This window comes from Oncorhynchus keta, unplaced genomic scaffold (assembly GCF_023373465.1).
Source record: "Oncorhynchus keta strain PuntledgeMale-10-30-2019 unplaced genomic scaffold, Oket_V2 Un_scaffold_30379_pilon_pilon, whole genome shotgun sequence".
Classification (NCBI taxonomy): Eukaryota; Metazoa; Chordata; class Actinopteri; order Salmoniformes; family Salmonidae; genus Oncorhynchus; species Oncorhynchus keta.
In genome coordinates, this window is record NW_026290910.1 from 272,502 (window position 1) to 286,347 (window position 13,846).

At 42.6% G+C, this 13,846-nt stretch overlaps 1 protein-coding gene across 2 annotated transcripts in view; it reads left to right on the forward strand.

Annotated features, from left to right (window-relative positions):
- The window catches only part of LOC118385561 (mitogen-activated protein kinase kinase kinase 1-like), a 114,762-nt gene that overhangs the window by 27,185 nt on the left and 73,731 nt on the right, over positions 1-13,846 (forward strand). For both annotated transcript variants that reach the window (XM_035772792.2, XM_052515781.1), the window contains exon 2: positions 12,850-13,000. In XM_035772792.2, the coding sequence (XP_035628685.1) occupies positions 12,850-13,000 (151 nt within the window). The remainder of the gene's footprint in view (positions 1-12,849; positions 13,001-13,846) is intronic.

Consider the following 13,846-nt stretch of genomic DNA (forward strand, 5'->3'; position numbering starts at 1 on the left):
GTTTACGTAGAATGTAGAATGTATGCACACATGACTGTAAGTCGCTTTGGATAAAAGCGTCAGCTAAATGGCATATATATTATATTATTATATTATGTATGTCTGTGGTTGTCTAGATTCGTTCTCAATTAGAGGCAGCTGTTTATCGTTGTTTCTGATTGGGAACCATATTTAGGCAGCCATCCTCTTTGGGTATTTCGTGGGTTATTGTCTATGTGATGTTGCATGTTAGCACTCAGTTTCTTTAGCGGTCACGGTCGTCTTGTTAGTTTGTTTTAGTGTACTTCGTGTTTTTTTTCGTCCAATCATTAAAAGCATGCATTCACACCACGCTGCGCTTTGGTCTACTCAATACGACGATCGTGACATCTACAAATAAGTAAGAATAAAAAAGTTAAAATAACTTCTTAGATTTGATGCAGACATTATACATCTTAGTACCTTATCAATTTATGATTTGTATCAATGTGGACGAGACACAGGGGAGCAGGATCAGAGTATTTTTGCCGAGCAATGCAATGGATCATTCTGGCAATGATACCTGCGCCATCTACACACTGCAAAGCCTCTTCGCCATTGTACACGATGGCCCATAGCTCTGAGACTTCCTTTGACCATTCTAATGCCCTCATGGGACATCTTTGCCTTAATGGTCCTGACTTTCTGGTCTAACTCTTCATCTGACCTATCAGAATAGCATTCCCCGACAGACATATTGTGTTCTTTTATCCTTCTGTAAATAAAGCTAACTGTTATACTGTCATGAAATATGATTATATATCAACTATGAAACAAATAGGACATGGCATGCTTATGAGTTGCCATGAAAGAAAGTTAGATTAATTCAACTGAAAACGGCGAGAACAGGCGTTCGTAGCTGAATGCTTTGGCTAGCTTGAGAATAATTGCATTATTTATCATTCTACGGTATGCATGTATGTAATATAGTAGAATGTTATGAACCGACACTGAATCGTAGGAGCTAACTACTAGCTATGAAAACGTTAGACGGAAGAACGCCCAGTGCTGCTTACCTGAGATGCCATCACCACACAGTCCTTCTTTGTAGGTGTCCGCTATGACTTCCTTTGTGTCGGAAAGAAAGGCTGAACAGTATTGGTTGTAGCCAAATTGACACTCAGAAAATGGCCAAAATGGAGGGTGGTTGACAGCGAAATGAAATTGGAGTTTTGTTTTCAAGTACATTTTCGGTTTTGAAAATATTTTGGGAATAAAATGCATAAAGTTTTGCGCTCTATTACGAAATATTTGATTGAAAACATTTGTTTTTTACTTTTTATTTTTGACTTGAAAATAAAAAGCTTTGCTCTCGACAAAAGACATCCATTTGTTGCAAGTTTGGGAGGGTGCTAATAGCTGAACAATAGACTATTCAACCTTTACTAAAGAATAGTCTAATAGCCGAGCTAGGTGTGAAAAGACAGGGGTTTATCACAGACCAGATTTTCCTTAACGACCAAGGGGGAGTTCGAGCACTGATTGTGCTTTTGGGTCCCAATCCACTACTCTCTAACTGACAATGAATGGACAATATAAACCAAATAATATAGACCAGAGCGAAACTGTCTGAATTTACCCAGTGTGTTTTTCTTTTTTCATGGAATAGAAACACCATAATATTAATTTTGTTCTATGTTGCTCTGTCTGTATGCTATGTCTTGCTTGTCCTATGTTGCTATGTTGCTATGTCTATGGTGCTATTGTCTATATTGTAATTGTTTTTAATAACCTGCCCAGGGACTGCGGTTGAAAATTAGCCGGCTGGCTAAAACCGTCACTTTTACTGAAACGTTGATTAATGTACACTGTACTAGCACTACATTCAGAAGTTAGCAACACTTAAATGAAATCTTCAGATTATTTCCAAATATAAGATCTAGAGAAAGTGAATACCCGGACGTTAATTCTGTCAGCAGCCTAAATCACATGTGATTATGGAATAGAGAGGTCTTTCAAAGGCAGGGTCACAGCTTTAGTACAACATTTGGCAGATTTCTACTCTTGTATTTGTTTCAAATCAAAACTAGAGAACTCAGCTAGAAAAATATTGGGAAACAAACTAAATTGCTATTAAATGGGTAGACCTGCCATTACTCAAGCATAGTTGGGCATTACAGAAAATTATGTCATGGCTTTAGAAGCTTCTGATAGGCTAATTGACATAATTTGAGTCAATTGGGTGTGTGCCTGTGGATGTATTTCAAGGCCTACCCTTCAAACTCAGCGCCTCTTTGCTTTATATCATGGGAAAATTAAAAGAAATCAGTCAAGACCTCAGACTTTGTCTGAAATCAGCCAGGACCTGGGGACAAAGATCATACCTTTTGGAGAAATGTCCTCTGGTCTGATGAAACAAAATATAACTGTTTGGCCATAATGACCATCGTTATGTTTGGAGGAAAAAGGGGGATGCTTGCAAGCTGAAGAACACCATCCCAACCGTGAAGCATGGGGGTGGCAGCATCATGTTGTGGGGGTGCTTTGCTGCAGGAGAGACTGGTGCACTTCACAAAATAGATGGAATCATGAGGGAAATTATGTGGATATATTGAAGCAACATCTCAAGACATCAGTCAGGAAGTTAAAGCTTGGGCGCAAATGGGTCTTCCAAATGGACAATGACCCCAAGCATACTTCCAAAGTTGTGGAAAAAATGGCTTAAGGACAGCAACGTCAAGGTATTGGAGTGGCCATCACAAAGCCCAGGCCTCAATCCTATAGAAAAGTTGAGGGCAGAACTGACAAAGCGTGTGCGAGCAAGGAGGCCTACAAACAATGGCTCAGTTACACCAGTTCTGTCAGGAGGAAAGGGCCAAAATTCACCCAGCTTATTGTGAGAAGTTTGTGGAAGACTACCCGAAACATTTGACCCAAGTTAAACAATTTTAAGGCAATGCTACCAATACTAATTGAGTGTATGTAAACTTCTGACCCACTGGGAATATGATGAAATAAATAAAAGCTGAAATAAATCATTCTCTCTACTATTATTCTGACATTTCACATTCTTAAAATAAAGTGGTGATCCTAACTGACCTTAGACGGGGAATGTTTTACTAGGATTAAATGTCAGGAATTGTGAAACTGAGTTTAAATGTATTTGGCTAAGGTGTATGTAAACTTCAGACTTCAACTGTACCCAACGGATAACATGTCCGCCCAATGACATCACCTCTGTCTGTAGTAAATCCATTAAAAAAGTCTCAGAGGCAGGGAATCCTGTTTTTTCTCTCTTTGCATCAGATTGCTATTGAGGCCCTCAATCATTTTTGCTCTACCCATCTTACCAACCCTTTATCTGAATTGACAGGGGTGGCAGTATATGGTTTCAAACCGGCAGCTTGTGGAATCTTGTGAAATGTCTCAGGTCATGCTGTTGTTTTTTCCCTCGCCTGTCCACGTGATCTGAAGCGGAAGTAGGCAATCGCTCCTCTTAATATTGGTTGACCAGTTTCAGTCTGTCAGGCATGTATATTGCAGGATATCTGCTTGGATTTATGTTTGTCTAGTTCAGACGGGCCATTTGAATGTGTTGGAATGATATGTCAATGGGTTTATTCCCCCGGACCTGTTGTTTCTCTAGAGAAAGAGTGACTTGTGATAGATGCTAAAATGTTCATACTCACGTGCATTCCCATCATCTAAATAGAGCGGAATATGTGTGGGCAGGCTACCTGATTATGAAGATAACATTCAGTGAGGCAGAATTCCACTGTGTTTCAGTGGGTGTTGTCTTGTGTGTTGTCTTCTATTGGGAACAGTGACGCACTTTGTCACAATAGTTATTCCATGGCTGATTCTCTCACCGTGGAAACGATGGACAGAATCCTGCTCTGAAATGTTTTCTGGCTGTTTACATTGCTGATGTTCTTTGAATCAGCATTAATAAGACTAATGGGGTCTAGAAGCAACCAGATTCATCAGCAAAGTGGCTTAAACATATTGATTGATTTGGAAGCACTCATTTAAAACGTCATCAAAACTACCTCCACCAGGTTGTTTAGTCTCATGACTTGACAAGTTGTTGTGGGGATTGCATTGTCTTTTTCAGTTCCATTTCAGCTGTCTAACTGGTTCACTACCGTTGGTTCCCAAATTATAATAGAAACATTGCCTCAGATCTCAGGTCAACTTTTATTGGTCTATCGAGGACATCTCCCAGGATCCATTAGTTCACCATTGGTTGCTCGCTTAGGTAGTCTGTGGAGTTAGATCACCCACTGCATGGTGATGATGCCAGGCAGCTGTAATACGGCTGATGTTAAGTTACCTCCTTCCCCCACACTAAGGTCATTGTTAATGTTGTAAATGACTATTGTATCTGAAATGGCAGATTTTTAATGGAATATCTACATTGACGTACAGAGGCCCATTATCAGCAACCATCACTCCTGTGTTCCAATGGCACGTTGTGTTAGCTAATCCAAGTTTATCATTTTAAAAGGCTAATTGATCATCAGAAAACCCTTTTGCAATTTTGTTAGCACAGCTGAAAACTGTTGTCCTGATGAAAGAAGCAATAACACTGGCCGTCTAACATTGGAACACAGTAGTGATGGTTGCTGATAATGGGCCTCTGTACGCCAATGTAGATATTCCATAAAAAATCAGCCGTTTCTAGCTACAATAGTCATTTACAACATTAACAATGTCTACACTGTATTTCTGATCAATTTGATGTTATTTTAATGGACATAAAATTAGCCTTTCTTTCAAAAACAAGGACATTTCTAAGCAAGCCTAAACCTCTGAACGGTAGTGTACATTAGTCAGAACAGTTGACATTTCGTTGCATCAGTTAGTCATGTGCATATGTTTCTTTCCCTTTTAAATGTATGTTTTTTGGTTAGGCCAAATTCAATTGCTGCTTTTTGTTTTGTCTGAAAGGTTAGCTATGCCGTGTCCGTTTTGAAGTGGTGTTTAAAGTTGTTGTTGAGTCTCCTCAGCCTTGTTTTGACCAGAAACACCAGGCGCCGTCTGCCATTATCCTCCATTAAGCAGCAGTGAACAAGTAACCAGAGTTTTGGGAGTGCAGAGGCTCATGAGAAAGTGTGTGTGCCCAGCGAGCCTGGCGCTGTGTGCGTGTGTGTATGTGAGTGAAATAGACTCCCAGCCTGCCGGCCCTTCCACGTCCCACCTGCACAGCCCCACAATGCCCCTTTGTTCCTGGACCACAGCACTGTGGGATAGCTGTTATTTGAGAGGCGAGGCGATGGCCACACCGCCAATCCTTTATTCAGAGGAAAGATGGTAAATTCCTGCTATCTGGTTTCATTGTCCCCACTCACTCACTGCCACTCATGAAATACACACAAGGCTTCCCACTAGTCCATAGGCTACAACTTTCAAGGCATTTGAGCCCCCCTCTGTTTGCGACCAACATGTCATCCACAGAGTAAAAACCCAATACATGGTAGCTAAAGGCCTTCCCACACTAAGTCGGATTCACTCTTTTAAAATTATTACATGTCACACTGTCACACACAATGTTACCAAATAAAACATCTTCATATCAACCTGTCCAGATTGTACAATTTGCTTTAGTTCTGTCGTCACATTCTGCGATTGGCTGTTGAGGCTACGTCAGCCGACAGTCTACGTCAATAGGAGTGGAGTATTTGATCTGTGCCAGCAGCGCAAGCCTCCCTCAGTGTTCATGTGTGAGTGAAGTGGAAAAACATAAATCAAATCAAATGTTATTGGTCACATACACATGGTTAGCAGATGTTATTGGTCACATGGTTAGCAGATGTTATTGGTCACATGGTTAGCAGATGGTATTGGTCACATACACATGGTTAGCAGATGTTAATGCGAGTGTAGCGAAATGCTTGTGCTTCTAGTTCCGACCGTGCAGTAATATCTAACAAGTAATAAAAAAATTCCTAACAATTTCACAACAACTACCTTATACACACAAGTGTAAAGGAATGAATAAGAATATGTACATATAAATATATGGATGAGCGATGGCCAAACAGCATAGGCAAGATGCAGTAGATGGTATAGAGTACAGTATATACATATGAGATGAGTAATGTAGGGTATGTAAACAAGATGCAGTAGATGGTATAGAGTGCAGTATATACATATGAGATGAGTAATATAGGGTATGTAAACATTATATAAAGTGGCATTGTTTAAAGTGATACATTTATTACATCCACTTTCTAATTATTAAAGTGGCTAGAGTTGAGTCAGTATGTTGGCAGCAGCCACTCAATGTTAGTGATGGCTGTTTAACAGTCTGATGGCCTTGAGATAGAAGCTGTCTGATAGAAGCAGTCTCTCGGTCCCAGCTGTGATGCACCTGTACTGACCTCGCCTTCTGGATGATAGCGTGGTGAACAGGCAGTGGCTCGGGTGGTTGTTGTCCTTGATGATCTTTATGGCCTTCCTGTAACATCGGGTGGTGTGGGTGTCCTGGAAGGCATGTAGTTTGCCCCCGGTGATGCGTTGTGCAGACCTTACTACCCTCTGTAGAGCCTTACGGTTGTGGGCGGAGAAGTTGCCATACCAGGCGGTGATATAGCCCGACAGGATGCTCTCGATTGTGCATATGTAATAGTTTGTGAGGGTTTTTGGTGACAAGCCAAATTTCTTCAGCCTCCTGAGGTTAAAGAGGCGTCGTTGCGCCTTCTTCACCATGCGGTCTGTGTGGGTGGACCATTTCAGGTTGTCCGTGATGTGTACGAAAAGTAACTTACAACTTTCCATATTCTCCACTACTGTCCCGTCGATGTGGATAGGGGGGTGCTCCCTCTGCTGTTTCCTGAAGTCCACCATCATCTCCTTTGTTTTGCTGACGTTGAGTGTAAGGTTATTTTCCTGACACCACACTCCGAGGGCCCCCACCTGGGGGCAGCCCGTCAAAGTCCAGGACCCAGTTGCACAGGGTGGGGTCAAGTCGCAGGATCTTGAGCTAAATGACCAGATTGGAGGGTACTATTGTGTTAAATGCTGAGCTGTAGTCAATGAACAGCATTCTTACATAGGTATTCCTCTTGTCCAAATGTATTAGGGCAGTGTGCAGTGTGATTGCGTCGTCTGTGAACCTATTGGGGCGGTAAGCAAATTGGAGTGGGTCTAGGGTGTCAGGTAGGGTGGAGGTGATATGTTCCTTGACTAGTCTCTCAAAGCACTTCATGATGACGGAAGTGAGTGCTACGGGGCGGTAGTCATTTAGCTCAGTTACCTTATCTTTCTTGGGAACAGGGACAATGGGGGCCCTCTTGAAGCAGGTGGGAACCACAGACTGCAATAAGGTTTGATTGAATATGTCCGTAAACACACCAGCCAGCTGGTCTGCGCATGCTCTGAGGGCGCGGCTGGGCCTGCAGCCTTGCGAGGGTTAACACTTTTAAATGTTTTACTCACGTTGGCTGCAATGAAGGAGAGACCGCATGTTTTGGTTGCGGGCCGTGTCAGTGGAACTGTATTGTCCTCAAAGCGGGCAAAAAGTAATTTAGTCTGTCTGGGAGCAAGACATCCTGGTCCGCGACGGTGCTGGTTTTCTTTTTGTAATCCGTGATTGACTGTAGACCCTGCCAAATACCTCTTGTGTTTAAGCTGTTGAATTGTGACTCTACTTTGTCTCTATACTGACGCTTAGCTTGTTTGATTGCCTTGCGGAGGGAATAGCTACACTGTTTGTATTCGGTCATGTCACCTTGCCCTGAGTAAAAGCAGTGGTTCACGCTTTCAGTTTCATGCGAATGCTGCCATCAATCCAGGGTTTCTGGTTTGGGAACGTTTTAATCGTTGCTATGGGAACGACATCGTCAATGCACTTTCTAATGAACTCGCTCACAGAATCAGTGTATTCGTCAATGTTGTTGTTGGACGCAATGCGGAACGTATCCCAATCCACGTGATGGAAGCAGTCTTGAAGCGTGTAATCAGGTTGGTCGGACCAGCGTTGGACAGACCTCAGCGCGGGAGCTTCTTGTTTTAGTTTCTGTCTGTAGGCAGGGAGCAACAAAATGGAGTCTTGGTCAGCTTTTCCGAAAGGAGGGCGGGGGAGGGCCTTATATGCGTCGCGGAAGTTAGAATAGCAATGATCCAGGGTTTTACCAGCCCTGGTTGTGCAATCGATATGCTGATACAATTTAGGGAGTCTTGTTTTCAGATTAGCCTTGTTAAAATCCCCAGCTACAATGATTGCAGCCTCAGGATATGTGGTTTCCAGTTTGCAAAGAGTCAAATAAAGTTAGTTCAGGGCCATCGATGTGTCTGCTTGGGGGGAATATATACGGCTGTGATTATAATCAAAGAGAATTCCCTTGGTAGATAATGCGGTCAATATATTTTATACAAAAATTTAAATTGTCCTCCATCCCCTTGTATAGGATTTCTTCAACTTTCTAAAGGCCCAATTGCGACATCATTACTTCCAACATTCCATTCACTGTAAATACAACAATACAACTTTTGACACAAATCAGATACTTTGACCACTTTTTTAATAACTTAGACAAAAAGTTAGAGGGTATATATGACATGTTGGTTTACAGTACCAGTCAGTAGTTTGGACACACCTACTCATTTTTACTATTTTCTACATGACCAAATATATTTTCTATTTGAGGTTCTTCAAAGTTGCTACCCTTTGCCTTGATGACAGCTTTGCAATCTCTCAACCACTGTTAAATCATGTTATTTGTCACATTTTTTTTACCTTTATTTTACTAGGCAAGTCAGTTAAGAACAAATTCTTATTTTCAATGAGGGCCTAGGAACAGTGGGTTAACTGCCTGTTCAAGGGCAGAACAACAGATTTTGTACCTTGTCAGCTCAGGGATTTGAACTTGCAACCTTCCGGTTACTAGTCCAATGCTCTAACCACTAGGCTACCCTGCCGCATCATGTGCCGAATACAACAGTTGAAATGTTTACTTACAAGCACTTAACCAAGAACGTAGTTTTAAGAAAATACAACAAAAAAGTAATAGATAAGAATAGCAAAGAATTAAAGAGAAGCAGTAAATAACAATAGTGGGGCTATATTACAGGGGGTACCAGTACAGAGGCAATGTGTTAATGTGCAGGGGCACCAGTGTCGAGGTAATTGAGGTAATTATGTACATGTAGGTAGAGTTATGAAAGTGGCTATGCATAGATAATAACAGAGAGTAGCAGCAGCGTGGGGGGCAATGTAAAAGTCTGGGTAGCCATTTGATTAGATGTTCAGGAGTCTTATGGCTTTGGGGTAGAAGCTGTTAAGAAGCCTCTTGGACATAGACTTGGCACTCTGGTACCGCTTGTTGTGCGGTAGCAGAGAGAACAGTCTATGATTAGGGTGGCTGGAGTCTGACAGTTTTCGGGCCTTCCTGACACCGCCTGGTATAGAGGTATTGGATGGCAGGAAGCTTGGCCCCAGTGATACACTGGGCCGTATGCACTACCCTCTGTAGTGCCTTGCGGTTCGGAGGCCGACCAGGCAGTGATGCAACCCGTCAGGATGCTCTTGATGGTGCAGATGGAAAACCTTTTGAGGATCTAAGGACCCATGTCAAATATTTTCAGTCTTTTGAGGTGGAATAGGCTTTGTCGTTTTTGGTGACGTGGATGCCAAGGAACTTGAAGCTCTCAACCTGCTCCACTACAGCCCCGTCGAAGAGAATGGGGGCATGCTCGGGCCTCCTTTTCCTTTTGTCCACAATCATCTCCTTTGTCTTGATCACGTTGAGGGACAGGTTGTTGTCCTTGCACCACACAGTCAGGTCTCTGACCTCCTCCTGATCTCATTGTTGTCGGTGATCAGGCCTATCACTGTTGTGTCATCAGCTAACTTAATTGGAGTCATGCCTGGCCGTGCAGTCATGAGTGGAGTACAGGAGGGGACTGAGCAGCCACCCATGAGGGGCCCCCTTGTTGAGGATCAGCGTGGCTGATGTGTTCTTAACTACCCTTACCACCTGGGGGGCGGCCCGTCAGGAAGTACAGGATCCAGTTGCAGAGGGAGGTGTTTAGTCCCAGGGTCCTTAGCTTAGTGATGAGCTTTAAGGGCACTATCGTGTTGAATGCTGAGCTGTAGTCAATGAATAGCATTCTCACATAGGTGTTCCTTTTCTCCAGGTGGGAAAGGGCAGTGTGGAGTGCAATATATATCGCATCATCTGTGGATCATGTTGCTGCGGTATGCAAATTGGAGTGGGTCTAGGGTTTTCTGGGATAATGGTGTTGATGTGAGCCATGACCAGCCTTTTTAAGCATTTCATGGCTACAGACGTGAGTGCTACAGGTCGATCGATAGTCATTTAGACAGGTTACCTTAGTGTTCTTGGGCACAGGGATTTAGGTAACCTACTTGAAACATGTTGGTATTGCAGACTCAGACAGTTGCCAGTTGGTCAGCGCATGCTTGGAGTACACGTCCTGGTCCATCTGGCTCAGCGGCCTTGTGAATGTTGACTTGTTTAAAGGTCTTACTCACATCGGCTGCAGAAAGCGTGATCACGCAGTCGCCTGGAACAGTTGATGCTCTCATGCATGTTTCAGTGTTACTTGCCTCGAAGCGAGCATAGAAGTTATTTAGCCTGCCTGGTAGGTTTGTGTCACTGGGCAGCTCTCGGCTGTGCTTACCTTTGTAGTCTGTAATGGTTTGCAAGCCCTGCCAATCCGACGAGTGTCAGAACCGTGTAGTACGATTCGATCTTAGTCCTGTATTGATGCTTTGCCTGTTTGATGGTTCGCCGGAGGGCATAGCGGGATTTCTTATAAACTTCCCGCTCTTTGAATGCGGCAGCTCTACCCTTTAGCTCAGTGTGAATGTTGCCTGTAATCCATGGCTTCTGGTTGGGGTATGTACATACAGTCACTTTTACAACATGATTCCATATGTGCTATTTCATAGTTTCAATATCTTCACTATTATTCTTCAATGTAAAAATGTGTGAAAATGAAGAAAACTCTTGAATGAGTAGGTGCTCTAAAACTTTTGACTGGTGCTGTACATCTCTTCTATTTCCACTATGGTCTAACAATACAGCTGTTTTAGTAACCGCATCAACATTTTTGTGACTTTTTTCAAGAAACTGCTGTTTTGACCACTCCCCCAACAAGTTAGACAAAAACATAGGGTAAGAAATCTTTCTCTACCTCTGTGCTTTTGAAATCTGAAGAAATATTAAGTATAGAGTCTACCTATCAATAGAACTAGCTGTTTTTGTAACTCATCAATTGCTCTCTTTCTAGATGTAGTCATGTCAGAAGCTAACAGTTTCATCACTTACCAACAGCTTCAAATTCCAATAAAACTACATCACGGTTTGAAATTTACTTTCCTTGCTTTGTCTAACAACACCCATGAATCTAGCACATACATTTTATGGGTTAGAGTGCAGTATTTATTTATTTAGTTTAAAGAAAACGTTTGTTGTTAGCATGTTTTTCACACTAGCTTTATCCATAAGGGAGCAGTGTTGCCAAGGCTACTGTTGCCTAGCAGAGCTTGACTCGTAGGGAGAGAACGTCTTCATAGCTGAACACGTAACTACTGACCACAAGTCCTGACCACAACTACTAACCACAACCACTGAACAACTGACCACAACCACACAAATATTTACCACACAACTACTGACCACACCTACTGACCTAACCTACTGAACACAACCACACAACTACTGACCACACCTACTGACCTAAACTACTGAACACAACCACACAACTACTGACCACACAACCACCTGTCAACTACTGACCACAACCACCTGGCCACAACTGCTGACCATAATTACTGACCACAGCCACACAACTACTACATTTTTCCACTACCACAAAAATAATTTGAGGTTTAGCAAGGTGGGGCTAGTAAAGTTATAATCTCATTGACTCAAAACATTTCAGCTTTTTGTTTCTTATTTATTTGTAAATGTTTCTGAAAAGATAATTCCACTCTAACATTATGGGGTATAGTGTGTAGAATGTGACACTTTTTAAAGATGAATTTATAGAAACCGTAATATCAACTTGTTAATATTATATCATGGAACACAATCTTCAAAAAGTCAGTAACCTCAGCAGTGACAGTTACTTGTAAAGCCTATTGCCATGCAATGGCATGGCCTTGCTTTGTTCATTTAGCAGACAAGACCCTCTTATTTCCCGAGCCCGTATCACAGTCAAGACACCTATTTTATAGTAAAAAAAAAACATGATGTAAGATAACAGAATAAAATTGAACAGAATATTTTTCTAATTGAAATAAAGTTGCCACTGCGAAGTGATGCGCATATCGTCTGGAACAGTTCTTCTCAAAAGAGTCATCATTTGAAACTGGGCTCAATTTGGCGAGTTGAAGTGATATTATTATTATGTGTTAGAGAGTAGAACTTGTAAGGTAGTGATGAATAGTTTGTGGCGATATATTGCCATCTGGTGGTGACTAGAAACAATTGCATAATAGGAATGATTACAAATCGATGGTCCTTAAGTTATTGAATTTCACTTGCCATTGTCTATACGAACCCCATGAATGAGACTTGGACGTGTATAGCATGGCAGACCACGTATTATCTTACTCTACTCCCTCTCCCTTTGGTAGTCTTTTGAGCTAAAGCCTAGGCATTAGCTCAGGGAGCTAACGCAAATCTTCATGTCTTAGACAAGGTTAGTCATACTCTGTAGAGTTCTCTTCCTCTGCTCTCTCTGCGGGCTCTTTCGTCACAACATGTGTTAGCTTCCCAAATTCCAAGTTTTCAGGTCTTAGACAAGGTTACTCATCATGCAAGCATGGTTCACCATACCACATCCCTACACTAGCACATTATGCCCACTCTGTAGAGTGTATTGTTTAACTATGCTTTCTCTGTGGTTTTTGTGTAGTTGCGACATGGAGACTAAAGACACCCTACGAGGCCTGCAGAAGATTGAGGACCGCCCTGAGGACAGGATGATCCGGGAGAAACTCAAAGCTACCTGCATGCCCAATTGGAAGCACGAATGGCTGGAGAGACGCAGTAGGAGGGGCCCCGTGGTGAGCTGCTGTAACCTGACACACAAACACATGTGCGATCATGCAGACACACTCACATGCACGTATACACACACACACAGGGCCATGATCTGCCCAACGATGCCTCTTTTTCAGACCAACTCAATGAATTTTATGTACGCTTCAACAATAACAACACCGTATCGTGCATGAGGGCCCCCGCCGACATAGAGGACTGGGTGATCTCACTCGCAAGGCCGCAGTGCTGGATGGTATTCCAGGGAGCATGCACAGAAATGCTGGCAGGCATATTCACTGTAATTTACAACCTCTCCTTGTCCCAGTTTGTAATCCCCACGTCTTAAGATGACCACCATCGTTCCTGTTCCCAAAAACTCTGAAGGCTTCATTCCACAATAACTACTGCCCTGTAGCACTCACATCTGTAATCATGAAGTGCTTTGAAATGCTATGGCACACATCTACTCCATCATCCCAGACACCCTAGACCCACCCATCAAGTTTTCTGACGACACAAGTTTAGTAGGCCTGATCAGTTGGTTTTGGGTGGTGCGGACAGCCCAGTACATCACTGGTGCCGAACTCCCTGCCATCCAGGACCTCTATCAGACGGCATGTAAAATATTTAAAGACTTCATCCACTCAAGCCATAGACTGTTCTCTGCTTTCACACAGCAAGCGGTACCGTGCATCAAGTCTGACACCAACAGGCTCCTGAACAGCTTCAATTCCCAAGCCATAGACTGTTCTCTCTGCTTTCACACAGCAAGCGGCACCGTGCATCAAACCTGACACCAACAGGCTCCTGAACAGATTTTTTTCTTAACTGACTTGCCTAGTTAAATAAAGGTAAAATAAAGAAATTAA